General features: G+C 42.4%; 1 protein-coding gene and 1 long non-coding RNA gene across 2 annotated transcripts in view; one reads left to right on the top strand and one right to left on the bottom strand.

The window, feature by feature from the left end:
* LOC147706019 (uncharacterized) overlaps positions 1 to 3,898 on the bottom strand; it is a 162,035-nt gene extending 158,137 nt beyond the window's left edge. Inside the window, exon 1 of the long non-coding RNA XR_015297344.1 lies at positions 3,838 to 3,898. This is a non-coding gene — a long non-coding RNA (uncharacterized LOC147706019). The remainder of the gene's footprint in view (positions 1 to 3,837) is intronic.
* Positions 3,899 to 4,281: 383 nt separating this feature from the next.
* Positions 4,282 to 27,144, top strand: part of LOC147706018 (1,25-dihydroxyvitamin D(3) 24-hydroxylase, mitochondrial-like) — a 46,682-nt gene continuing 23,819 nt past the window's right edge. Inside the window, exons 1-7 of the mRNA XM_086932481.1 lie at positions 4,282 to 4,598; positions 5,359 to 5,549; positions 5,971 to 6,064; positions 10,867 to 10,963; positions 12,472 to 12,563; positions 18,057 to 18,168; positions 25,873 to 26,018. Coding sequence (XP_086788607.1) covers positions 4,368 to 4,598; positions 5,359 to 5,549; positions 5,971 to 6,064; positions 10,867 to 10,963; positions 12,472 to 12,563; positions 18,057 to 18,168; positions 25,873 to 26,018 — 963 coding nt within the window. The 5' untranslated portion in view covers positions 4,282 to 4,367. The remainder of the gene's footprint in view (positions 4,599 to 5,358; positions 5,550 to 5,970; positions 6,065 to 10,866; positions 10,964 to 12,471; positions 12,564 to 18,056; positions 18,169 to 25,872; positions 26,019 to 27,144) is intronic.

Below are 27,144 nucleotides of genomic sequence, written 5' to 3'. Positions count from 1 at the left end.
CAGTTCAAGGGAAAGTACCAACGGGCCAATTTGTCTAAAGCCTGTGGGAGGCAGTCTACTTACTATAGGTAAAAACACAAAACAACGGGTACATATGGAGAGAGAGAGAAGAGAGGAATTGTGGTAAAGTAGCGAGAGAACGAATGAGAGAGAATAATGAGAATGTGAAAGAGAGAAACAGTGAGTAGGCAAACAACATCAAACCATTATCCAAGCATTGGAAGACATGAGAGCAGGTGTGCAACACCCAAAGGGCTAAAAGGGCTCACCCTTGCTGACTCTGCACGGACATGATGCTCCACTCACTGTCACTTTCACCATTCACCTTACACTCACAGCAATCACACTGCATCACACGTTCCCGTGTGGGCTATCGAGTAGCTCCTAAAGTTTGGTAGACAAGGTTGCTGTGGTAATGAATCTCTCACAGCAAGGAATCAATCCAAAGCAATATCTCTCTAAAGGCCGTCCGGCTCTAGAGTGAGACGGAACGTACACTGACCGTATTTCCCCCAACAAGTGCTCTTCCCAGCCCTGTCCTGACGAAGACCCCAACGTGAGGATTAATTCACCCTCAACTTTAGGGGTCGAAATGTTGACTACCTACAACCCAATCACAAGCTCAAAGGACTGATTATTACGAATAACATGTACATTTGAGCTATGTTTACATGTGGGAACAGTTGACCTATGTTAGGCTGGAAAGGTTCAATTCCATGTATTAATAACTGGGTTGGATTGGGTTTAGAAATCGGCCCCGGCACACTGAAAAAAAGTAGCCCACATTTACATATTGCTTTGCAAAACACTGCTTCCGCGAAGTTTTATTTAAAAAAAAAGGGGGGTAAGTAAAAAATGCATGGATTAGTTTACACTGGTGAAACACACTGGAATACAAGTGAGGCCACTTTTGCTTCGGCCCCCTGACCCCGCTCAATATGCATATGGTAATGGGCCTGCCCCGGCGACAGAAAGGGAGTAACGCCTCTGCCCTTTGATAAAAGGTAAGTAATTGAGGCCCATCTGCCTCCAGAAAGGCCACTCAGGCACCCACTGGGCTGCTGGCAGAATCCGAGCAAACCAGAAACCGCCAAATCGCCACCAGACTGCTCAAAAAGCAGCCCACAGCTGGAACTGGACACCGGCCCCTCGGCATTGCCCGAGTGCCCGCATTACCAATCCGACGCTGATTAATAATGTGCACTATACCTTTACCCTGTCCTTTACCCTCAAATTCACCACCATCTACCCTACCCTTCCTCCTTTTTCCTTCACAACAAGAGCACTGTAAATATTGATTGCAGTACTATAGATTGGAGCAACTGTATTGCAATTCATTAATGCTTTGACTTATATTGCATTTGATGCCTATACAGTTTTAGAATTAAATTCTGATTTGAGCATCATACTGAAGTTAGAGTGCTGAATGCTTTTCCGTTTTTGTTAAAAATTTGCAACAACGACCGCTACTCTAGTGTACTATAATACTGACCCAGGTCGGGTAGTTTTGCGTGGTTTACCCCGTTAAAACTCCACGCTTCTACTATACCTGCCTTCCCTTTTAGTGAAGCTTAGCTGTGGGTAAAGGACAGAATAAAGGTATAGTAACATATATACATTATTAATACATGGAATTGAACCTTTCCAGCCTAACATAGGCCAATTGTTCCCACATGTAAACATAGCTCAAATGTAGATGTTATTAGTAATAATCAGTCCTTTGAGCTTGTGATTGGGTTGTAGGTTGTCAACGTTTCGACCCCTAAAGTTGAGGGTGAATAAATCCTCACGTTGGGGTCTTCATCAGGACAGGGCTGGGAAGAGCACTTGGGGGAAATACGGTCAGTGTGCGTTCCGTCTCACTCTAGAGCCGGACGGCCTTCAGAGAGATATTGCTTTGGACTGATTCCTTGCTGTGAGAGATTAATTACCCCGACAGCAACCTCCTCTACCAAACTTTAGGAGCTACTCGATAGCCCACACGGGAACACACACTTATTGTATTTTCCCCAACAAGTGCTTTTCCCGGCCCTGTCCTGGCGAAGACCCCAACGTGAAGATTAATTCACCCTCAACTTTAGGGGTCGAAACGACTGCTACTCTAGTGTACTGGTATAGTAGAAGCAGCAGGGCAAGTTCTTCTAACACAATAAAAGCAGATTGACTAATGGAAGTGTGAGTCGTAGTGTATCTGTGTATGAGTGTGACTGAGTACAAATGTTTAAAAGAGTGCAAGAGATATAGTGAGAATGAGTGTTTGAGAAAATGTGTCTGTGCTGGTCTGGAAAACTGGAGGTTATTCTTGCCTTAGGGACAAGGGCACTAATAGAATATGGATATGATGTGCTACCTATGGCAAACTGCAGGCCCTGACAGGCTTTTATTAAGTCACCATCATTGGTTGAGGGGACTCGAACTGTCTAACTGAGAAAGGGGCTAGCCCAGTCAAACCCAGCAGCAGGGACATGGAACACGCCCCACCACACCTGGCCGGAGGCCCTGACATGACGTACTTAATGCTTAGCATATTGGGTAGATTCATAGCAAAATGTTGAAGCTGATATTTGAGGTAACTGTTGTCATAAGATTTCATGCACCCATTTTATAGGGGGATTCCATGACAAAATGCTGATGCTTGCATACTGGAGGGAATTTTCAGAGGTACCCCTAACTGTGGTTGAAGAAGCCATGGTAAATTCCTTGCACTGCCATATTAAATGTACTCTTTGGCCTAAGGGCTCCCCATAAAAAAAGATGACCTTGTCATAGTGGAATCAATTTCTTACTAAAAACATTTTTTTTTAATTATATCAACTCCTAGGAATGGCCAGGCTTCCCTGGTGCACCTTGAAACTACTGGAATATTTCATGAATGCCCTATAAAGGTCTGCAGTGTTTTAGAAAATGTGATCCCATAAATGTACTCTCCCTTTAATCATCAACAAGAACTCTGTTAACTTCTTTTGCTTGCTGGAATTTGGGGGAAGTGTCACACCTCACTACTTACATAGATCTATTTCCTTCTATAATGGCTATGAGGTTAGCTCTGACCCCATTTCTTGAAATGATTTTCCAGCACCATTGCTGGGAGCAGGACTGGCTTTATGGCGGTTCTGACAGTGCAGCTGCACCTGGTGTTGACTTTGGTGGGGTCGCTGTGTTTAAAAATGATTTTAGTTCAAAAGCACATGAGCGTCCTTGTGCATCAGGCACTTTTCAGGCAACAATAAAAATGTCAAGATAACTCTGGTGATTATTGTTCCTACTAAATGAGCTCAGAATGTTGTTCTGGGGCAGATTTGGCTCATTGTAAAGTAGCAAGGAGGGTTAATGTGCCTGCTGCAGAAAACGTGTACCATGCAGATCACAGAAAGGATTGTGAGAGAACTATGTATAGCACTATAAGAAATTAAATGTATGTCAGAGAATCTATGGAAAGATTAGGTGCACTGTTGGAGAGTGGTAGTAAGGGAATTCGTGGAGAAGGTGATTATAAGGGAGGAGAGTGTCAAAAAAAGACTAGTGCAAGGGTAACCACTAGTCTCGAGCCCCCTCCACCCCCACCCCGCATCCGAAGTTTGGGTCTGCAGTTGCAGCCGTGCATGAGAGGGAGTCACAGCAACAACGAACTAATGCAAAAAAAATAACGTGTTAAAGGTTAGTAGAGTTAGGAAAATTAAATACACGTGCCAAACGCTGTATGGTTGAAATCGTATGATAGATTATTCGCGTCACATCTGCGCCGCTGTTGTGTAACATTTGGTATACACCAGTGACCGAGGTTTACCAATTTTGTAATATTTCTGCGAGAGTTTCAAGAATAGAATCAATACTAACCTTGTGCTTGGGTTCAGCAATACATTGTACCTCGTGGTAAACACTGCCCCGGTGACAGCGACGGGAAGGGATTATACAAACGGCAAAGTCAGAAGAAAAAAAACGTGAGAACAAATAAATCATTACCCTTCCTACACTACGTATGCAGCAGGAATAACAGGCAGGGTGGGCATGAACCAGTCTGACCAATCAGGAGCGAGCCGCCTGTAGCCAATCAAAAGCGAAGGTGTCATTGGTTGCAGCATTGCTTTCCTTCTTGAACTGTCTCGCATTCCTGAATTTTTGGCACGAGCGCCACCCTTTCATGAACTTGTGGCGTGCGTTACTTTTATTTTCCCCAAGTCAACACTGGCCCCACACCAGCTCAGGATGGATTCTGATTGGCCGCAGATAAAAACCCAACGAACCCATCTAGTTGCTAGAAAGTATAAATATCGTGACAAATGCTGCATTTTTTTTTACAAAGCAAGAAATTGTGTCTGCTTTCTTGGTGCCGCCGCCACTACCTGCCTGATTATTTTTTTTTAAACATGAGCTTTCGGGTGAAGAGAGATTTGATATGGATGTTCCTGAAAAAGAGGCTGGTGGACATGCAGGATTCTTTCCTGACAGCTTCTGTCGGATGCCCCTTCCACCCCAAGCAGGTGGCACCCTGTCCACTCTCGCTGTCTGCAGTCCCCGGACCCACCAAGCTGCCACTGCTGGGGAACCTGCTGGACATCTTATGCAAAGGTGGCCTTAAGAGGCAACACGAAATTCTGGTAAACGAGGGAGACCTTTATACCTTCAAACACATGCCAATACATTTTTTGATATAACACCGTTAATTTAAAAATAGTATTTTTTATTACAATGGAAAGTTGTGGTATCTTTGTTTATCTGCCTAAGGTGTGTTTTCAGGCTTTGTTCTTGTTTATAGCAATCATTGTTCAAAATGTTGTAGATTTGAGAGTTGTTTAAAAAGCTCTGTTTGTTCTGTGTATTCAAAGAAATATTTCCAAGAACCGCCTCTGTGTCTATCCTCGGACACATGTTTTCATGGAGTTAATGCTAACCACGTGTCCTTTCTTGGAGAGAAACGACGGGATGTGTAAACTGTGCATGAGTGTACATCTCTGGCCAATCTAGCCTGGCGATTGGGCAGAATATCACAGTCCGTATTAATACCAGGGACGTGCCAGTTTGTGTTCCATCCACTGAAAGCGCTTCGTCTTGACGCAAGAGTTTGAAGCGCTGTATACATGCAATTGCAAAACAATGCAATTAGGCATGCTTATAGCGCTTTTTTGAGACCCGAAAAAAAGCATAGGGTATAAAATGACAAGTGTAATACTTTATAAAATGTCGCTCAATTTGCAGTTTATGCCCGACATATTCCAGATTGTATCGTTGCCCATAGGGTGGCTAACACATACTGCACACAAACGCCTTTTAAGAACGTGTTAAATGCTGAACACGTGACCTCAGCCCTCGAGAATAGGGTGTGTTCTGACAGCGTGTTTTTGATTTGCCCTCCTGCAGGCCGGATATCACAAGCAGTTTGGGAAAATATTCAGGCTGAAGCTGGGGTCCTTCGATTCGGTCCACATCGGGGCGCCTTGCCTCCTCGAGGCGCTGTACAGGGCAGAGAGCAGCTACCCGCAGAGACTGGAGATCAAGCCGTGGAAAGCCTACAGAGATTACAGGGACGAGGCATACGGGCTCCTGATACTGTAAGTACAATACCCCAGGGCTTTAAGTGGGCCGGGTCTTGCCGGTGTTCAGCACCGGCAGTACTTAAAGGCAGGTGCCGAGACGGATCTCTCTCGGGATCTCCGTTTTTGCCCTCACAGGAAAAAAATCTTAACTCTGCAGCAGTGTCACTGCACTTCAAAGAAGCTCGCTGTAGTTCTCCCTGTCTCACCATTTCTGAACTAAAGCATTTTTAACATTTAATACTGCGAGGCCATTGTTGTTGCTTATTTCTGTTACGCATTTAACAACCATTAACTAAGCCAATAGTACTGGCTTGTTGTAAGTGTAATGCTACTTGCTGGATAATATATCTGGATGTAATCACAGAAGTAGAAAAATACCAGACCGGCAGTACACTATGATATTATTGTTAACACTTGCCCCTATCACATTGTCTAGGGAAGGAAAAGAGTGGCAGAGAGTAAGAAGTGCATTTCAGAAGAAATTAATGAAGCCCACAGAAGTTATGAAACTGGACACGAAAATCAACGAGGTATTTATTGTGGACAAGCTGGTAGCACAGGGCATGTTATCGAAGACAAACCGGTAAAAAGCACAAAAATGTAATGGATGTAAAACAATTTGAAGGTTTGGAACAAAGTTACATTGTGTTCTGAATTTACTATCTGGGGTGTAGTTAATATCAACATATATTACAGTGAGTGCCTGAAAGGGAAATTGACATGTATGCAATACATCTGCTCCTGGAAAGGGTAAGTGAGGCACATAGATCAAACTCACTAAGTACCAAGCTTTCACTAGGGGATGGAGAGCAAAACCTAACGTGGTAGAGAGAAAACCACTGTCCATTTTGAAAATCACATGTTGAAACAAATGTTCCATGCAACAGTGAAATGTATCCAATTTCTGTTAATAGAACTGCTGACACGTGTTTCTCTTAGATAGATACTCCAAGACCATTTTTCAAGGCTAACAAGGTTCTGTTTAAGTTGTGCTAATGTCGGATATAAAAGTATGCAATTGCAGTCTGGGCATAAGAAGTGTCCCTGTAAACCTGTGTGCCTTCTAACCTGCAGCATGTCATTGAAAGAGAAATATCAATGTATCATCACTAAACCCATAAATAGTGAAGACATTTTACAGCGATAGGGAGTATTTCAACAGTTCAGACATATCAACATATGTGGGGGCCATGATGGTACTTGTGCACCGGGGTCAAAAAGATACTCTTGCTACAGTTCTTCACCGAATATCAGAGTAATGAAGCATACTTTAAACCCTCAGAGTCTTTCAGGTCATACAACAAAGCAGCCCATCACCTCAGCTGCCCGGCATATCTTGATTCACAGCAAATCCATTACAATGACATGACCATAAACTCAACATACTATTTCATTTCCATTTTTTTCCCCTAAATATGCATGCAAAATTTCTACTTCTCCCACCCCTTTCTATTGCAATAATGGCCCAGCAATTTAGAAGCACAGGGGAGATTATGGGTGGTAGCATGTTTATAACTAGTGTTCTTATACAATATTTGTGTCTGGCTGGTTTGAGCCATCCAAACACAAAGAGTATTAACAATGGGTTGAAGTGCAGAACGTTTCAAGTGCTGCCCAGTTTTCCCATTAAATATCTTTAGTGCAAAATGCCCAGTTATTCAGGCTGAAATAATGATTATGAAATTGACGGTATGTATTTATCTGCTTATTGTTTCTGCTGCAATTTACTCACATCCTTGGGGCAGCTTCAGAGTACAAAAATATAATTCATAGACTGCTTCAGATCTTTCAGATTTGTTCACTTCTTTTCTGAAATGTTACTCAAAAAGGTCTTTCTTGAAATTTTAGTCAGACACAATATTCTGCATGTTGTACATAGTGTCACATTTTGGAGGACTGATGAAATGAATGCAAAGACTGAGAAATATTTTGGCTTTTGAGACAAATGCTTATTTCCTATTTGCGAGAGAGTGATTTATTAGTTGGGGTGAAATGAGGTAAACCAGAAGTAATGAAGGCACAGTCTTGGTAGGTCCAGATAAAGGTTTCAGTAATTTACCTGAGCTCAACCTTTTGGTAACTATAGCATAGAGCAGACATGTTAAACTTGGGGAAAACAGTAATAAAGTCAAAACACAACACAATAAAAATAACATACCAAGTCATGAAACTAGTGAATAATGTAATGAATAAAATGACACCAAAAGGACAATAAGAAGAACTGGAGATTTAAGTAAAACAGCACCAAAAAGCTCAGTGCACCAATGGTAATTGTAGACAGGTACGTAGGTTCAATTTCAGGCAGAATGTGTTGGAGTGTGAGTTGGATACGCAGACCAGGTTCCACCTTGTTGGTGGTTTCACCTTGGGCTTTTATCTGGTTGTCAAAATACTTCAGCAGTGCAGGGCAGCAGGATGTATATTAGAATGGCTCCACGAGGTCTCGATGAAGCTGTTGGTTTTGGTGGGAAAAGCTTTGAGCGGGAAATTTCAAATTTCGCACTCAGGGAAGTCCTCTACTTGGTAAGATACTTTTGGTGCTTTCGCCCAATCAAGATTCTTACCTTTGAGTTTAGTCTCTTTTTCATAACTCTAAATCCTCCAGTTGGGCAAGTCTATGGGCTGTGTTTCACAAGAGCTCCATGAGATCAGATACTTTCTCGCTGAGGTCCACTGAATAAGATTTGCAGCTGGGGAGAAGCACCAAGCTGGTGGAACCTGTCTCTTCGGCCCACCGATGTTGCATCTTGGGTGGATCGGCGTGCCTGGTTTTCCCAGTTCTCCAGAGGTCATGAAGTCCAAACATTTTTTAAGTCCTAGGTTTTCAGGAATGGTAGGAAAGTCCAGTTAGACTCAGCCAGCTATCCCAGTATCTTAGGAAATGTACTTGAAGGTCAAGGCTGACTCCAGCCGATGCCTCCAGCAGGAGCCAGGTCAGGTATTGTAGTTACTGGTCAGGTAGACACTTCAGGAATAGCCTCTTACAGCTTGTTATGGCCCTGTATCTTACATAGGAGGTCAGCTGGCCTCTGGCTCCACTTCTTTGTCCTGGGAGCAGGTCCAACCCTTCAGGTCTCCTCACAGATCGCAATCTGCAGGCGCAGTCCTTCTTCTTTTCTTTTGCAGGTCCATTAGCCTTCTGAAGAAGATGTTTTAGAGTGCGACATTTATGCCTGAAACTAGCTTGTTGGTAGAGGTGACTGCTGGTCCCACCCTAACCAATAGGGCAAAAGTTTCCAGAGGTATCCTTACCCACGTTTACAGCAGTTCCTCTGTGTCCTACTGCAAACAATCCCACAGAGGACCCTCACGTACTGAATCCCAGATGAAGAAACACTTCTTTCCCCGTACAGAGCCTGTGTGCCTACCAAGAGGTGTGGCCAGGGTTATGAGCAGTCCCCTCCTCATTGGTCACTGCAAACCAGTTCTGGGGGTAGTTTTTCCACAATATATTTGGTGCCTGTCTGACTGGGAGTACAAAGGAAGGGACCTGCCTAGGTGTCTTCTGACATTTGTTTGTAACAGGGGAGGCCCCTTTTAAGTAAATTTAGTTATTGGGCACAGCCCAGCTGGTCTTCTGCCATTGGAAGAAAAGCACCTCCCCACCCCGAAGACATTGTCTATTCTCTGGGGCAGTTTTCACACCTTATCTTGGCTATTCCCCAGCTGGATGACAGCTGGATACTAATGTAAATTAACCTCCAGGAACCCGAGGCAAGGAAACATATATTTCTAAAAGTCAATTTTCCTTAATATTTATCAAAAATCTAACTTCACTATTAGGTTGGAGTTCAATAAATATATTTAAAAAAAGTAATATTTTTTCTAGCTGGTCCTTAGCCAGAGAAAACAGAATTAATATTTAATATTGCTTCTTGTGTTTATCTACAGCTAGGTAGCTTTACTGCAGTGAAAATACCTTTTGGGGTTAGTCACTGTAAGTGCATGTTAACTTTGCATTTTTACTTTTAAATACCATGCACCCTGCCTTGTGGGCTACAAGACCTACACAGGGGTGACTTATTCATATTTAAAAGGAATGTTTTCTCCTGTCAAAGTGGATGCATTTGACAGGTTGTGTTGCAGTTTTAAAACTGCAGCAACCAGTTATAATGGTAGGCCTGAAGTCATGTTTGTCTTATCACACCAGTGGATGGCACAGTAGTGCTGGAGTCGAAAGGTGATATTTAACTTTCCATGCCATGGGTGTACTAAGGCACCATATTCTATGGCCTTATAGGAAAGGTAACTATGCCAATCAGGGATTAGCAACATTTTACATGTTAAAGAGGCCATAGCACATGCATTGGGCACTGGCCAGCAGTGTCCAAGTGTCTAGGCTCTAAAAACCAGCAACAACATTTGACAAAAAGAAGGGGGGCACACAAAAAGGGATGTTTTCTCACACTATTATCATTTGATTTATTTATGTAACTTATTTGTGAATGATTAATTTCCATATTGTAAGGCTTGATTCTGACAGTGGTGGTAAATTTTGATCCATGGCAAACATGTATTTTGTGCAGCAATTGGAACTACAGGATAAGCAGTATGCACCTTAGCCCCACAATTTACCTCAGACACATTTTCATATACATGGAGAGCTCATTATTGCAAACACCAATCCCACATTCAGTCCCTCATTTTCCAGAGTAAATCCTGGAATATCCGGTATTTAACCCTTTCGCTGCGGCCACGATTTTACCGCTGTGCGGTAAACAAAAGAACAGGGCGGGGCCGTGGCGAACCCCAGCCGTCATCAGCACACGCCAACCGTGGGGCGTGACGGCTGGGGTTCGTCACCAGCATGGGAGGGGCTAATATATGCAGTAAATACCCCTCCCCAAAGAATCAATATTTACCTGGTGGGGCAAATTCCCTATAATCTGCCACACACACAATCCATTGCTAAGTGATGCACAATTGACCATGACAAGCCTACAAGAGCTGGGTAGAGAACAACAAGTTTAAAGGATAGGGCAAGCAGTTGTATATAGCAGCCAAATATTTTTCTGTATCGCTGTCTTTCCCCTGACTGAAATTCCTAACCCACAATGGGAGATATTGTGGCGGAACACCTCTGTACCATTCTACTCTGTATTTAGAGTTTCCTTCAAAAACTCTAAAGGAGGTGGTAGGTTTCTTCAGTAGAAGGGACCTGTGAAAGCTTCAAAGTTGATGTTCTCGCCCATCATTGTACTAATTACACCAGTCTAACACATAACATCACTCCCTATAAGCTACAACATCCTACATTAGACTAAAAGCGACAACAATACTATTTGTATAGAAGATGTAATAGTGTATGAAAACATTTCTTTTTTTCTTTCAGGTTCTAGTAGATTTTATACAAAGGATGGATGCTCTTTCAGATGAAAAAGGAAGGATTAAAGATCTGTATTGTGAACTGAACAAATGGTCATTTGAAAGTAAGATATTATTCTGAAAATATTCTACTTAGGAAGAAGTGTGGGTAACTTCATGTGAAGAAACCACTTATTCTGGCATTGCTGAACTGTTTTGTATTCTCTAAGTTCTAAGGGAGGGATACCTTCCTGTACAAAAACCTCCTCAGAGGCACATTTCCCTTTCCAATTGTGCTGCAGAATGCACAGAGGAAGTTACAAGGAGAAATTAAGATATTTCTCCTATATACCCCTTTCTCAGTAAGGCACACCATATAAATCTGGGTTTATGTCAAAATGCATAGGTGAGTACACGGGATTGGCCATGCTATACCCATGTAATGCCTAGCCGATGCAGTGTAACACAGCACAGAGCACAACGTTGTTTTCATTTGTTTAGAATGCCACATAGGGTACTGCAAATCAGCCCCTGTGTGGCTTTGTAAAACGCAACTAGAATTTTGTGTCGTGGGTGCTCTAAAATGTGGTGCAACCACAACACAAAATGTTAGTAAATATGGGCTCAGTAGAACCAAGTTCAAGAAACCTTGTAAAACTAAATTATGATCACCACCTTGCGAGGGATAGAAAGCACTATATAAATGTAATTGAAATATATCCATATAAAAATCCAAGCCAGGGGGCACAATCCGCCATTTCTACAGTGACAGCTTCATTAATCAACAACATGTCATACTACTATAGCCAATAAAGATGGTCTGTATGTGAAGAGACTTGAACCCTCACCGAGAAATGTCACAGCATAGGCAGGCACTGCCCGTGCCGGGCGTTATACTGGGGCGGTGACGTCAGGCAGGGGAGGGTCAGGGTGGGGGGTTGTAAAATGCGGGATATGGACCAATAGAGGTAAGTACCGAAAAAAAACAAAAAACGAATTTCGTTGCCCACGCTGCATCACATTTGGCGATGCAGCGTGGGCAACAATTTTTTTTTTCGGGACTTACCTCTAATGGTCCATATCCCGCATTTTACAACCAAACCAACCTTAATCCTCCCCAGCCTGAAGTCACCGCCCCAGTATAACGCCCGGCACGGGCCGTGCCTGAGCATAGGTCATACTCATGTGGATGAAGTTGACAGTTTCCAACATCCACCTGTTCCTTCTGAGGGATAACCCTCGCTCACAGTTCATATTATGCACACTTGTAAGAGAAATATCAGATATTCCAAACTCTCCTATCTCCTGTCCCATCCAACTCTAATCCTCAGGAAGTGAATCGTGTAGTTTTGACAAGAACCATCAAGTTCTAAACTTATATTCCAACATGAAAGCCCTAAGAATTAGATCAGATATACTGGGAAAATAATTTCTACACATCTAAGTGTACTTTTGTTTGCAATAATAACTATAGCGATCATATATGTCCGCAATATTTATTTTAAGCAAATGAGGGTTCTAATTTGGCCAATAAGAGCCATGTGTATGCTTAAAATGTATATATGTTGTTTATAAAAAATAAAACTTTCCAGTGCACTGTGTTTGCAGCAATAACACTAATATGTTTGTCCAGGTATCTGCTTGGTGCTGTATGACAAAAGATTTGGACTTTTGGAGCCAAACATTGGAGATGAAGCAATGAACTTCATTCAAGCCATAAAAACTGTAAGGCTACAAAATGTTTCCCATACACTAGTGTATCGCTTATTGTTCTTTGAATCCATTGCAAGCTTGATTCTATAATTCGAAAATAAATGTTCAATCTTCATAACTGGTAAAAATAGGCCCCAAAGTGTAATGTGAAAATTCATGGTGTCATTGAAAATATTCATGTTTCATTTGATCGTACAGTCAAATTAGAAAGCTGTATGACCCTTGGCGTACAGCATCTTTGTAGTGCCTTAAAACAATCAAAAATATCCCAAAATGTTGTTCACTAAGATCTTTGGTCATTTGAGACACTCTGTCACTGATTTTCCTCAACATTCTAAAGAGGAATAACACCAAAGCCAAAGTTAGAAAACCACATGTCTGCACAAACCTTTTGAACGTTATAAGTTTGCAGCTCAGCTCTTTAAGTAGCATGTTTCTGTACGATGCCAACATAAGAATCAACATTGCTTCTTAATCACAACTAAATGCCAATTTTTGCAGATGCCCCTCTCCCCACTTTTTGCCCTCATTTGGACTGCTAGGTGCTGGATTTCGACTTCAACAGTGCACTGAGCCCTGCTAGCTAGGCTCCAATGCCAGTGCTCTCGCCCTCAAAGTGACATATGTAATTGGCATCCCCAACTGACAGAGACCATACCCCATGTGTATGTCCCTGTTAAGTGGTACCCAGGGCATGGGTGGTACAGGGATACTAAGGCCCTGCAGCACGGATTGTGCCACCCTGGGTGACTCAAGTAAACAGATGACAGCAAGCCTGCCATTGCAGACTGCAGGAACCATGCTCACTGCTTCAGTTTGACTTTGTTCTCACCATATGTGACAGCACTGCTCTTAAGTGTATGTCAGTCACACCTAGAGAAGGTCTCTTGTTCCCAGAAGGCAGGGTGCAGTATATTAGGAGTGTAGACATGTCGATGCAACCCAATATTTCTCTATAATGGGATTACCATTAAAGTACATTTTAAGTGATAGGCAGTCCAAAGGATAACATGGGATTGCACCCAGGCACACCAGGTTACTAGCTTCATTATGGTACCACCTAAATATAGTTTGGTGTAAAAAAACATGATTTCTCTCTCCTGACACAAATCTGGTGTCAAGGGAAGGGGCTAATTAGTTGTTGCCTACCTGGTTACCCTAGCTGACATGTGCTTTGGCTGGCAGGTTTGAGCTTTCCCATCCCAGCTGCCACCAAGACAGGTTTCTGACCTCCTGCCAGGCAACGTGAAAACTCCCAGGAGTCAGAACAAAGGCTTGGGTAGGAAGGATGTCACCCCTCCCCCTCCTAAGTGTGCTAATTAAGTGACACATCAGAGCAGTGAGCTTCAAAGGCTGCACCACCTCTGATTATGCATCTGGGCTGTCCACCTGAGAAGAACACCGCCCTCCCCTTACCCCATGCATGCTTTAACCCTGTCATGGTGGGAAATTGAGTATGCAGGGGGTGTACACCTACAGGAAGGCTGGCCACACCTCTAGGCTGAGCAACCTGCTCTGTGCACCTAAAGTTACATCCTGCCATCTTCAGGAAGACATAAATAGAAGGCTCTGGATAGAAAAGGTGAGCTACACCACCCAATATGGTCGCCTCAGGGGCGGATTAGCAGTAAGGGACTAGCTGCTCATTGACTACTAGCTTCCACACCCCTAACTCCCCATAATCCAAGATTTAAGGGACCCCCTGACATCAGAACCTCAGTTCTGATCAGCTTACCTCAAAGAAAGACACCAAGAAGACCATTTTACCACAACAAGCCTTGCACAAACAAAGGGCAGGATACCCTGGACGTGTGGCAACACTGCATGGTACCATGTGATCGACTTTCGACCTTGGCCAAAACTCGGCACTCCTCCCTGGCAGAGGGAACCCTGTAGAAGCCAGAAGCACCTCAAGGCTCACCCGGATTGTTGGGACCAGTCACCTGCAAAGTTCTGGTAAAACACCGTTCTGCATACAAAGAATAACTGGCCATTGGGCCATCTGGGTAATCCCCAAAAGTAAATCATGAAGTGCATTCTGGGAATTTTCAGCAACTACCCCACTCTGCTGTAATTGTATCCCCTTTCTGGTGGCATCGTCCGTTTGGTAAAAGTAGCTTGGGGGCAACCCCTGCATAAAGACCACTGATAGCTAGGACAACCTCTGCACCTGGTCTCCACAGGCCAGGTAAATTGAACTGGCTGTTGGGCCCTGGGACCCCAAAGACCTCTACCATGCAAGGTTACAACGTAACTCGAACCTCTAGTGACCGATTGCCACTAGCAGATTTTCCTATTGATCCCAATGTTAAATATCTGCACTTTTTTAATGCCTTTATTGTCTAATGCTTTTACGGTCCATTACTCAGGATAAATGTATGCTAAAAAGTTTGTTTTGGTGTCTAAGTTTATTTTAAAAATGCACTTTATTTTTTATAAATTGGTGTTGGATTTTTCTTGAGACTTGTCAATTACTTATGCACCCTTATGGTACCATAAAATACTTAGCATTTTTTTTCTCCAGTTGTTCCAACTGCTCTTTGCCACTATACCAGGACTGAGCTAAGGATTATTGGTGTGAATCCAAGGACCATCTTTGAGGCATTGTAATAACAGTGCATGGTCAGGGTACTCGGCCACACCACATAATATTCCACTTTTCTAAATTGGCCAATTGGCTTTAACAAATGCTTTTCAAAATAAATAAATAAGGCCTTATGCTTTTGTCATAACTTTTCAAAATAAACAGATGAGGCACATGGCATGAGTGACTGTAGAATATAATACCAGTCTCAGCCTTTACCCGCATCGCTGCAGCGGTTATTTTCGCGATACGCAGCTTTTTTCTAAAAGCCGCGTTAGATGACGAGCTCAGCTCGTCATCCGCAAACGCCCCCCGAGGCTGATGACGAGCTGAGCTCGCCATCAGCATCGATGGGGTTAAGTGTCTTTGTATTGACTTCCCCCAACTCCCTGCTCGGCACCGGCTTGACCACAGATGCACAATGTTTTAACCCAAACATCTGCTTCTCTCAGTACAGTCACACCCAGTAGAAAAAAATACTTTTTGCATGGCAGAATTAACAATGAAAGTGGTGTGGGTGACAGGAAGATCCATGGTGCAGAGAAGGGCGCTCACTGTGCGTTTCATAAGACTAATAATATGCGGGATGGTCGTTCTTGGAAGGAAAGAGTCAGTAGAAGACATGAATATTAACAACACTCAATCATGCACACATCTCTTATTTCGCTTCTTGCTTCTTCTGAAAAGGAAACCTAATGACAGGGTCTGGCAAATACATACTTTCTTTGATGCCTAGTTTGGCTATTGGCTTTCCAAATTGGCAGTCAATTGCTGTTTTTAGTAACTACTCATAACTATTCACTAACTACATTTTTGTCAGCAAGACTAGTTCCCAGTATAAAAAGCCACCATGTGACTTCTAAAATTAGAGGCCAGTGGCCAACTCGTGCTTTGATTTGTCACACGCTCCTTGAATTTTGGCCAAGGCAGGCAGAGTGTCCTCCAATGAAGCTAGAAAAAGTCATTCAGTGTGTGATCGGGACATAGATTCACATTAAAGTATTGATTACTATATATTAAGCCTAGAATAAGGTTATTGCAGTATTCGCAGACATACTAATGCAAATTCGATTAAGAGTGCTGGTAGCAGAGCACTTCTACAATCGTGCCATTAATCCACTAGTCTAAAGGATTTTAATTTGCAACCTGTTTCATAAATGTGAATCTGAGCTCCGAGTGACACGCACAACTGCACTGCTTCACTTCCAACTCAACTTTTCTGACTCCTTCTGTTTTTCCCTGGGAGTCACAATGACCTCCTTGCCTGGGCAGCCCACTGTCTTTATTTGACAACCGTAGAGAGGGCACAATTTTGCAGCAGGAGACTTGTCAGATTTCAATTTGTGATCTCCAAACTTAACGATGATGCACAGGCATTCGGACATATACACATTGAGTGCTTCATGGAATATTCAGATATCTCCTTAACAGAGTGCGAGTCCCTGTGCCCCTACCTCACGGTAAACATCATTTACAACGCGGTGTTTACACCGCAGTGCCTTTACAACGATGCCATTACAACGCAAGTCGTTACTACGACTTGCGCTGGATGGCGCTGTTGGGCAAGGAATGTTGTAATTTTATATTCCAAAACCTTCCCTACTGTTACGTGGACTGGTGTTGGAATATAAAATTATAATATTCCAAAATCCGCGCCCTCCAACGCAAGTCGTTGTAACGACTTGCGTTGTAATGCCGGCGTTGTCAAGTACCGCGATCTAAAAGATCGCGTTGTACTGAAATACATCCCTACCCCACAACTGGATGGGCAGTTTCAGCATGACTTCGAGCAATGGAGGATGGCTAATAACCTGTCCTGACCCTGCGAACTGTGTTTAATAGGACGATATAATCACTTCCAAGTCACAGCGGTAACCCATAACAGAAACTGAGGGGGAGATTTACAAAGATTTTGTGCTGGGTTAGCGTCAAAAAAGTAATGCTAACCGGTGCAAAATGTTTCTTTTTCTATTTATTTTGCGCTGGAAAGCACCCTCAAAGCAGCGCGAAAGCACTGTTTTGCGCTACTTAGTGCAGAGGGGGCGTTACATGGGAGGAAGATGGGGGTTCCCATGCAACCACCCATGCCTTTTGACACACAACTATATTTACAAAGATTTGTAAACATGGTTTCGCGCCAAAATTAACCTCCCATCAAAGGAGACGATAACAGGAGAACTGATTTCATTTCTCCGTGCTATTCCGACTGTGCCTGCGTGCTGCACTGTGCAGCATGCATACAAAGTGGGAAAAGTTTCCATCATGTCTAGGCATCGTACTTTGTACAAGAAGGGTACCGTTCCTGCAAAAAACCTATGCTAGGCTCATGCACACACCCTAGCACTATGGCGTATGCATGGAGCACAGCCGCTGAAATTAGCGCTGGTGCAAGGGAAAGGGGAGGAGAGTGCCATATCTCTGAAGATACGTCTCTCTCCTGCTCCCTGACTGTCGTGCAATGCAGCACAGCCTCGCAGGGGGCTGTGCTACGTTGCATCTCTTTTATGTAAATCTCCCCTTGAAAGTTCACAGGACAAAGTTTGAGGAAGCAGCAACCTCCCAAAGCTAGAAAGTTGAGGCAAGCAGTATGGACAAAGAAAATGCAATTTTTGTGATTTATGAACCCTGGCTGGTATTTACTATGCTATATAGAGTTATATAACAACAAACTATATCCGATACACCAATATGAGCATATTAATGGTGAGTGTCACATTTGAGCATCTAACACTTTTTTCTCACTGACACCAACAGCTGAAAGTTGTTTATTTATTTGTTTGATTATATGTGATTAAAAGTTTTTATCGCAATATCTGTTCTCATTAGGGACTCTTGTTCCTCTATAAAAAAGGATTAATAGCTAGCATTCAAGTTCTGTAATTCATAATTTCCATGACAAGACTCCCTTTGCTTGTCTACAGATGATGAGTACATTTGGCATGATGATGGTGACACCAGTGGAACTTCACAAAAGTCTCAATACCAAAATTTGGAAAGACCACACACAGGCCTGGGATGATATATTTGAAACAGGTAATAAGCCAATCCATATTTATCTGTGCATGAAATCCTCCTGGAAGCATCTGGGGAGGTTGGGGAGGGGGGTTCAGTGGGCTGACTATGTACTAAGTATAATGGCCCAAAATACACTAGACAAGGTGACTCTCAGCGGCAAACCAAATAATACTTTCTCTCGATCTGAGGTCATGATATATAGAGGCTTTTTACAGTTGGTGGATGGGGGCATCTACAAAACATTGTAGATGTCCTGTTCCCCCATTTACTGTGTGCATCAGTTTGCACTATGTGTATATGCACCATGTAGGACAGATGGAACTTCTCCCAATGTTTGATACCTGTCCAGCATAGCCAAACTCTAAATAACCCGATATGCCCTTGAGGTGTTGTGGGTACAGGGATAATACTGAAGTAGCAATAAAGTGAAAGAACTAAGCATTCAAGGCCCAAACCAAAACATTGATTAACAACAGACCACAAATAATTCAGGGAAACCAATTAAGTGGAACTGGGAAAAATGCGTTCAGCTGTACCAATGAAAGTCAATGAGAGAAATTGTTAATGGAGCTCTTCTAACTTTCAGTGCAATTCCATTGAGAAAAATAATGTACAATGGATAGGTGTGTATGGAACTGTTCACTTGGAGCTTGGCAATAAAGGTTAAGAAACAATGCATGAAGTTGGATATACATGGTGCTTTCCAGAGAACATTGTTACTTTTAGACTTGAGCTGGTTTCTGAACAAAAAGTTTCATCAGAGGGGAGGGCCTCAAAGCTCCATATCAAAATGACCTCAAAAGGTTTGGATAATCAGACTAGGTGTTCACATTCAGGAAAGAATTCAGAGTCAAAAAGGCTAAAGTAATTTGGTGGGCCTGGATGACAGATTCTCAAGGTTAGATTGTCAGATGCGATGGGCAGCTTCTCTCAGCTGGTTCCCTCTTGGTGACTTTTCAGGATCTTCAGTGTAGCACGCAGGGATTCTAGGTTCAGGCCAACCACATCTCCATAACATCAGTTACATCTTAAAGGAGCCTCCACAGATGGGTTTGCAAGTACTACAAAAGCGATAAGGGAGAATGCTGACATTGATGCAGGTCAACAATTTCTTGCAGTTATTGGATCAATGGACAATCCCTAGTCCTCTCATGGAAACAGAAATGTTCTTGCTTATGTGGTGGTTAGAGTTTACTAACTGCTGAGACTGACACAGGGATTTAGGCCCTGAAGAATCCAGGCGTCATCCTCACTATCTAAGAATTGAAGAAAGCTCATTAACATACAGAATACTAGAAAAGGCAGTTTGACCCATCAAGGCGTAATTTAGGGAAAAGCTGGTATCCCTCTGGGAATAATGATGATAATAATAATAATGATACTAATAATAATGATAATGATAGTAATAATACCAAATTCTTAAATAGCAGCGCCTACACTTACAGCCATTTCTACGCACTGTAAATAACAGTTGTTAGTATTACCCAATTCATTGTTATATTTTCGAAGCCCAGTGTGAGTCAGTGGTATGGTGTTTATAAACCGAACTATGCAGACTTTTTAAGCTGTTAGTGGGTCAAAATCTTGTAATCTTTAGTTATCTTTGGTGGTCTTCTTTCAGACAACTAAATGCTCAAATATGATTTTCTTCTATTTCAAAATGACAGAAAACCAAAGTGGAGAGGTAGACCATGGGGAGTGTACCCTTGCTATACTTGAGACCAATAAGTATGGCCTGCTATTATTGCGGAACTAGCATTTGCTATGCAATAGGTCTCCCATTTGCGAGGGTTTAAGCTATTGGCATTGTAAATGACAATGCCTTTTTTTAATCTGTTTTGATAATTAACACATACATAAAAGGCATTGTCATTTACAATGCCAATAGCTCAAACTCTGGTAAATGCCAGACCTATTTCACTTCAAAGAAGCAGCCGCCATTGTCCTGGGCTGCTTGGAAAGTGAAAGCGCGCAAGGATCGCTGAATGTTGCAGGAAAGCATGTTGTGCCTGCAGTCGGAGAAACTCATTAAAGAAAATAGTGCTTACTGACTAAATGAGACATACCGTATAACAACAGAAGTAAAAGGGCCAGTCCTCATGGGAGGTTACAAATGTAGACAAGGCGGTACTAAGGAGGGACTAACAAGCCGATTAACAAATCAGAAGCCAGCATTTTCAAGGGACAATGACACAAGCCAATGGAAAATACGGGTGGAGAGTGGGCGTATCTCGAAGTCCATACTTGAATACAGCATGCCTCGCGGAGCAGCGCGTGCGCTGCCCAGGCTCGACCTAAAAAGGACTCATTGCTCATCTTACCTTGGTTATCAGTTTAAAGAAGGCAAGACCCTTCACCCATCTTTTAAATGGCTGAATCATGATTTTTCTTTGATTATAAATAACAAAATAATCAATGAAAATAGTTTTGAAGAGGGACTGAAACGTGGAGGAAGGTCAATGGAAAGTTAGGGTCCAAATCTGGATAAAGCATCAAATAAAGCATCAAATGCAAGCCTGAAAGGTCTGCAAAGGAGCCTGTTATACAATACTTGAAGCTGAATTCTTAGCATCAAATGCAAGCCTAAAAGGTCTGCAATGGAACCTGTTATACAATACTTAAAGCTGTAGTCTTAGTAGATGGGGGAGGCTTTTGAAAAATATCTAAGTACTACCCGCTTTATGCTGATTCGCTTTAACGCCCCCATCATCGTAACATACAGACTTGTCATCACATGCAGCACTCTTTAGTATCTTACAAAGTGACACACACTGCAAAACAGAACTCTAGCAGATATAAATTGAGATAAAATGCAGATGTTTACACATATTAATCTCATTCAAGAAAACATGGAGGGGCTTGAGTAGGGGTTGACATTTTGACTGATGCTACCTGAATTTCAATGCAATATTTAATGTAGGAACTTGAAAGGTGGGGAGAGATGAGCATTTCTCTTTTGGTCATTTGTAAGCACTGTGGTGTTTAGGCCTTCAGTTACTCAGCACTAATCAAATCGAATTGTTGTGCTTTTATAAACAGAGGAGGACTGGCACTTGTAAAGATTTAGGCGTTATTAATATACAATATCACAAAGGTAGTGGTGCAAGATTACAAAGTGTGTCAGTTTGCTAAAAGGTGGAACACAAAACTCCCTCTCCCATTTATCAACTGTGTTAGTTAAAAGGTGGTGCACACCCCTTACCCAGTTAATACAGTGCATGCAGGTTTCACGACTTGTGAGGTTGGTGATGTTTTTTGGTTCAAATAAAATGGTAAAGTTGGTGTTCATGGTGTGTTATCTCACAGCGGTTATTCTTAAAATGTAATTATTGTGCTGTGATGCATTTAAACTCCATGTTCAGGGATCGCAGAGCAATAGGTTCATAAACTGTGTTGCTTGAGTGACACCAGTGAACCAGGAAATGAAAATTCGAATTCCACTGAAGTAGAAAATAGTTTTCTGCTCAGTTGAACTCTGTTCTTAAATAATGGACACCTTATCGATAGCTGCTAAGATAGGCAGTCCCTTGAGTAAATAGACACCAGCCCAGATCCTTCCATTCTACTAACTTCTGTTCTCCTATTTGGTGCCCTCTTATATGTGAACAATTCTGAATTGTTCTCGATTCTCTGTACATCTCTCAGCTGCCTTCTAACTAGATTTGCACTAAATGCCTATATGAAGATGCTTACATGGAGCAGGATCAGCATTGCCATAAATAAACTGCCTGGTTACGAGTATTAAAACTGTAAATGTAAAAAATGTCTGCCACAGAAAATTAAGTAACAAAAGTAGCAAAATATTACACACCATTACAAATAAAAAGTAACTGAATTTCCATGCAATGTCCATAAGACACTTGAGATGAGTAGATGAATAAAAAGTTATGCTGGAAATCCGGTCATACATAAAATTTTGAAGTGAAATTCATGTAATGCAACATTGCTTATTATTCAATTTTGCATAGTTTTTACTTGCAGGAGACAGGTTTTAGCAGAAAAAGTCTGGGCGAGAAACATTTTGGGCCAGATGTAGGAAGCCTAATACCGGTCGGTAATGGACGAATTTATAGAATTTCGGCAGTTACCGACCGGTATTAGGCTTTTCAGATGTAGGAGCCTAATTTAAGGATTCTGTAATTTACCAAATCGGTAATTTGAGGAATCGGTAAATTACCGAATTATTAAATACCGATTCGGTAAATTAACGAATCCTTAATGGAGGAAGCACTCAAGTGAGTGCTTTTCACTTGTAAGGATTCGTTATTTACCACCAACTACAAGTTGGTGGTAAATATCGAAAACCCTAAAAAAAACAATTTTGTGCTTTTTTCAACTGTGCCATGTGGCAGACATACATGCCCTTAGGGCATGTATGTGTGCCACATGTGCACCCATGCACTACTCAGGGGTGCAACAGGGTGTCAATGTGACACCCTGCCACCCTTGTAAGTTTACCCCCTTTTACCGATTCGGTATTTACCGAATTGGTAATTCTCATTCATTCCTATGAGCCTCCAGGCCCATAGGAATTAATGGGGAATACCGATTCGGTAAATATCGAATCAGTATTTACCGAATTTTACTGATTTGGTAAAATGTACTGAATCATTAGCTACATATCATTTACCGGTTCTAAAATACCGATTCGGTAAAATTCGGTATTTTAGAATCGGTAAATGATATTTACCTACATCTGGCCCTTTGTCCTCAAACTAATACCTATTGCTCTCTAGCATGACCTTTTTTAAACGAAATATGCCTTCGTGTGAGAAGTCACACAGGCTACTGGCAAGCCAAATTTCTCACCAAAAGTTCAATCTTGAGATATTTGCATGAAAGTAATTGACATCCCTACGGTGTGTTGAAAAATGCATTAGAAAAAGGGGATTGTATTTTGGTTCAGAGTATTGAGATAACGTTTTTGCATTAATTATCTTTTTTTTTGGGGGGGGGGGAATGTGGAAGATTACATTTTCAACAAACTAAAATGTAAATTTTATGGAAAGTAAAAAGAACTTAACTGATAAGCACTTATTTAATGCATGTTCAGTTGTTTGCAAACATTTCAGAGCTCCACTTCTAAAATGCATATTTAAATTTCAATAAAATGCATACTTGTTTTTCGTAGTTTCCCTTCTGGGGCCGAATTCATAAACCGACCCACTGTCTTGGCAGTGTACATAATAAAGCTCTTACTACAGTAAAATGCTCAGCGTAGCACTACACAATCTGCATCACACTTTTGTGGCTGCTGTATGTTGAACAACGAGTTCCTCAACAACTTGTTCGTTACAACGACTGCATCTTAACCGCAATTTTTTTACCACGCATTCCTTAACCACACATTCTTGTGGTAAATGAATACATGGTAAACGGAATCTCTCCCACTCATTAAAAACGAACCCAAACCTCTCCCACTCCCTAAAAACTACCCTGTACCCCCACTTTCCAAACACCCGAACCCCTTAGAACTACCCCAAACCCCACCACCCCTAAAAACTATCCCATACCCCTCCCACCACCTAAAAACGAACCCAAATTACTCACCCCTAAAAACTATACTAGCCCCATCACCCCTAAAAACTATCTTACACAACCTAAAAACTAACCTGAACCCCTCCCACCCCTTTAAAACGACCCTGTACCCACCCACCGCCTAAAAATTAACTCAAACCTCCTAAAAACTAACCCGAATCCCTCTCACCCCCTCAAAACTAACCCAAGCCCCTTCCATCCCTCTAAAAATTACCCTGTACCCCACTCCCTAAAAACTAACCAAAACCTCTTAAAACTACCCAAAATACCACTACCTACTAAAAACTATTCCATACCCCTCCCAGCCCCTAAAAACTAACCTAAATTCCTAACCCCCTAAAAACTATCCCCAACCCCCACCCCCTAAAAACTTCCCCGACACCCAACCCCATAAAAAGTACCCTGAACCCTTCCCACCCCCTAAAAAATACCCTGAACCCCTCTTACCTGTCCTGTTCATGTCCTTTGTTCGGCTCTCCCCACCCATCCCGAACACTAGATCGACTTAGCCTTAACCACGCACATGCAAGATTAAGGCTAAGTCGTTCAGGCAATTCGTTGTTCCGGAGTTGTTGTTTAGGATGGTTCCCTTCTATGGCTAGACGTTCTCTAGGACCTGTTGTCCTTGGATGCCTTTGTATCACATCGTGATACTGTCCTGAGGTGGAGTCTGAAGTGGAACATCCCTATGTCGAACACCAGAAAACCCCTAGTCTGTCTTTGAAGAGTGACCACACACTCACAAGGCTGCAGTGCATAACGTCTGGAGGCCACCTTAAGGAACCATGGGAAGTTGTGGTCAAACAGCATAGGGCTGCTTTGCTGGCATAATTTGAGGACCACAATCATATTGCGTTTTTGAGGGACAATGATAGCAATCTGAGCATGTTCTGGAGTGGGGAATGTGAGATGTCAGATGCCTTTCCAGGTTTGCTTGAGTGTGCCCAGTACTTGTAAGGGATCAACCAATCATATTAATATACCACTCCTCAAATTTCAAAAGCCCATTCTAAATCACCAGAGGGACAATGACGTCCATTTTGTAATAACTGCAGACTCAAAAATTGTTTTGAACATATATCTGTGCATCTGGTCCATTATGTGTGGTGAAAGCTTTGACCAATCCTGAGATTCAGCTAACTAAACTTTAAACTGTGAGGGCAGACTAAGTAATATCAAATGTATTGACTGCAGATAATTCAAATGCCTTTTTTTAGAACTAAAATGAGATTGAATCATCTGAAAAACATTTTGGCCTGATTCGATGTTGGGCGGACCATAGGTCGGCGGTTTCCGACTGCCTGATTTGGAGGGCGGTTGGAAACATCCATTCCAAAATGGAAGCTTCTGTGGCAGGCGGAAAAGACCCGCAGGACTAGCTTCCATTGTCGAATGGATTCTTTAACATCCCTGCACCTTGTGGCAGGCACCATGTGGTGCCTGCCAAATGGTCCAGGGATATTAAGGGGGACACCATAGGTGCGCCCCAGGCCCAATTCTGGGGGGCCAGTGGGAACGAGGGCCCTGCTAGGGCCACCAAAAAACCCTTACCAACAGCTCTGAAAGGCTGACATGAAAAGGCTGTCGGAATCTGTCATCATAATCCCGATGGTGGACCTGAGCCTGGCTCCGCCATCATTAGGGGATTGTGGTGTGTTCTGACACCCGTCAGAAGTGCCTCAGATGGTCCATCCGATGTTAGAATTAGAATTAAAATTAGAAATAAATTTATTGAGCGCGGTTGCTGCCCAAGGGCGTCCAAGCGCTGAAGTAAGAATTGGAGAGACATGCTGAGTGACAGATTAGAGCTCGGAGGCTTTGGCGAATAATAAAGTTTTCAACTTTTTACGGAATGCGAGCAGGTCCGGGTTGGAACGGAGTGAAAGGGGGAGGGTGTTCCAAAGTTTAGCTGCGTTCAGTGAGAACAACCTGCCGCCCAATGTTGGGCGGACCGCAACTGACGTTTGGTTGGTTGTGGTCCGCCGGACATCGTATTCACGCCCTTTATATTTGTTGCTTTAGTTGAGGAGGCAGTCAGTTCCAAACATGAAACCACATGTTAAAATTCTTTGCTGTTGTCTCTGCTTTGGCTGTAAGAAATCGTCAGTGGGAATCCAAAGGTTTTTCAGACCTCAGATTCGGTATCTTTATAATAGTGGAATTTCCTTTTTATTTTTTTATTAGCAAAAAGTCTCATAGACCGGCGCCTGAAGAAGGATCCTGCGAAGGCCACTGATGACTTTCTGTGCGCGATTTACGCTGACAGTAAACTATCCAAGAAGGAGATGTACGCTGCTATTACTGAGATGCAGATTGGAGCTGTGGAAACGGTATGAGCAAAGCACTGCTTCTATGGCTGATATACTGAGTGCAGAACAGCATCATTTGCACTGGGTCACGAGAACCAGAGCTGTTTTTCTGGTTTATGATAAATAGAGGGGGTAATATTGGAATGCAATATCTGATCAACTTAAATTGTTTGATGGATGGGAAAATGTTTACAATTGGTATTCTGTCTACTACGAAAACAAGCTGTTACAATACTTGTCCTTAGACTTTGTTGATTCCATCTGCGGGCTTGCAGCCGGTGACAAGATTTACTCTGCTAGGTGAAGCATTTGTAAGACTCTCTGGGCCGAATCTAGATTAACTTTATCTAACATAAAGTCCAAATGAAATATCTTCTTTCTGTAGACACTTTATCAGGGAATAGGGATTTGCACAATTTTTACACCAGAAGGTATTTATTAGGCTATGCGTATCATGCACAGTTTTTTTAAATTCATGTTTATTCCTAAACCACTAATTTTTAAGTCTGGGGTTGACAGCTGAGCTGTCACCAGGCGTGTTCCTAAATAATACTCACTGGCTGGAGACTTTGGAAATCACATGTTCTCCTAGCTCAATGGAGTATTCATCTGTAAATTAATAGGATTGGCTGTTTGGATTTATCCTTCTAGCTCATCTCCAAACCTTGTATTGAACTGTATGAGGGGCTACTTTACAACTAGACCCTTCTGTGTCTGCACCTGCTGGCTCCCTAAGTGTGCATGCGGTAACACATTAACCAGATCTATTGGCCTTGCCAATGCTTGTTGTAAATTATTTTCTGGCGATGGGGTTGGACGAGGCCAAACGCAGTTTAGTGGGCCGCATGATCAATATTTCACATTGTTGTCATCTGAAGCTTGCACTGTCGCGACATAGATCTTTGCATCACAGCGCTTGAGAGTCTCTTGAGAGTTGGGTTCTCTTGACTAGGTATGGGAGGGTGTTTAGAGGAAGGACTTTGCCTGTTCTCCATGAGGTCATCAAGAGGCAGCCGTCTTCAAGAGGGGATCAATGTATGAGTTTGTATGAAGGTTTTAGCTAGAGGAGTGTTTCATTTTGTGAGAATGAAAACAATCTTCCACAGTCCCTGTGCTAGTACAAACAATTATTTTATTTGGACATATT

The sequence above is a fragment of the Lissotriton vulgaris genome, chromosome 7, assembly GCF_964263255.1.
Source record: "Lissotriton vulgaris chromosome 7, aLisVul1.2, whole genome shotgun sequence".
NCBI lineage: Eukaryota > Metazoa > Chordata > Amphibia > Caudata > Salamandridae > Lissotriton > Lissotriton vulgaris.
Note: the sequence above shows the minus strand (reverse complement) of the source record. Positions and strands in the feature narration are given on the sequence as shown.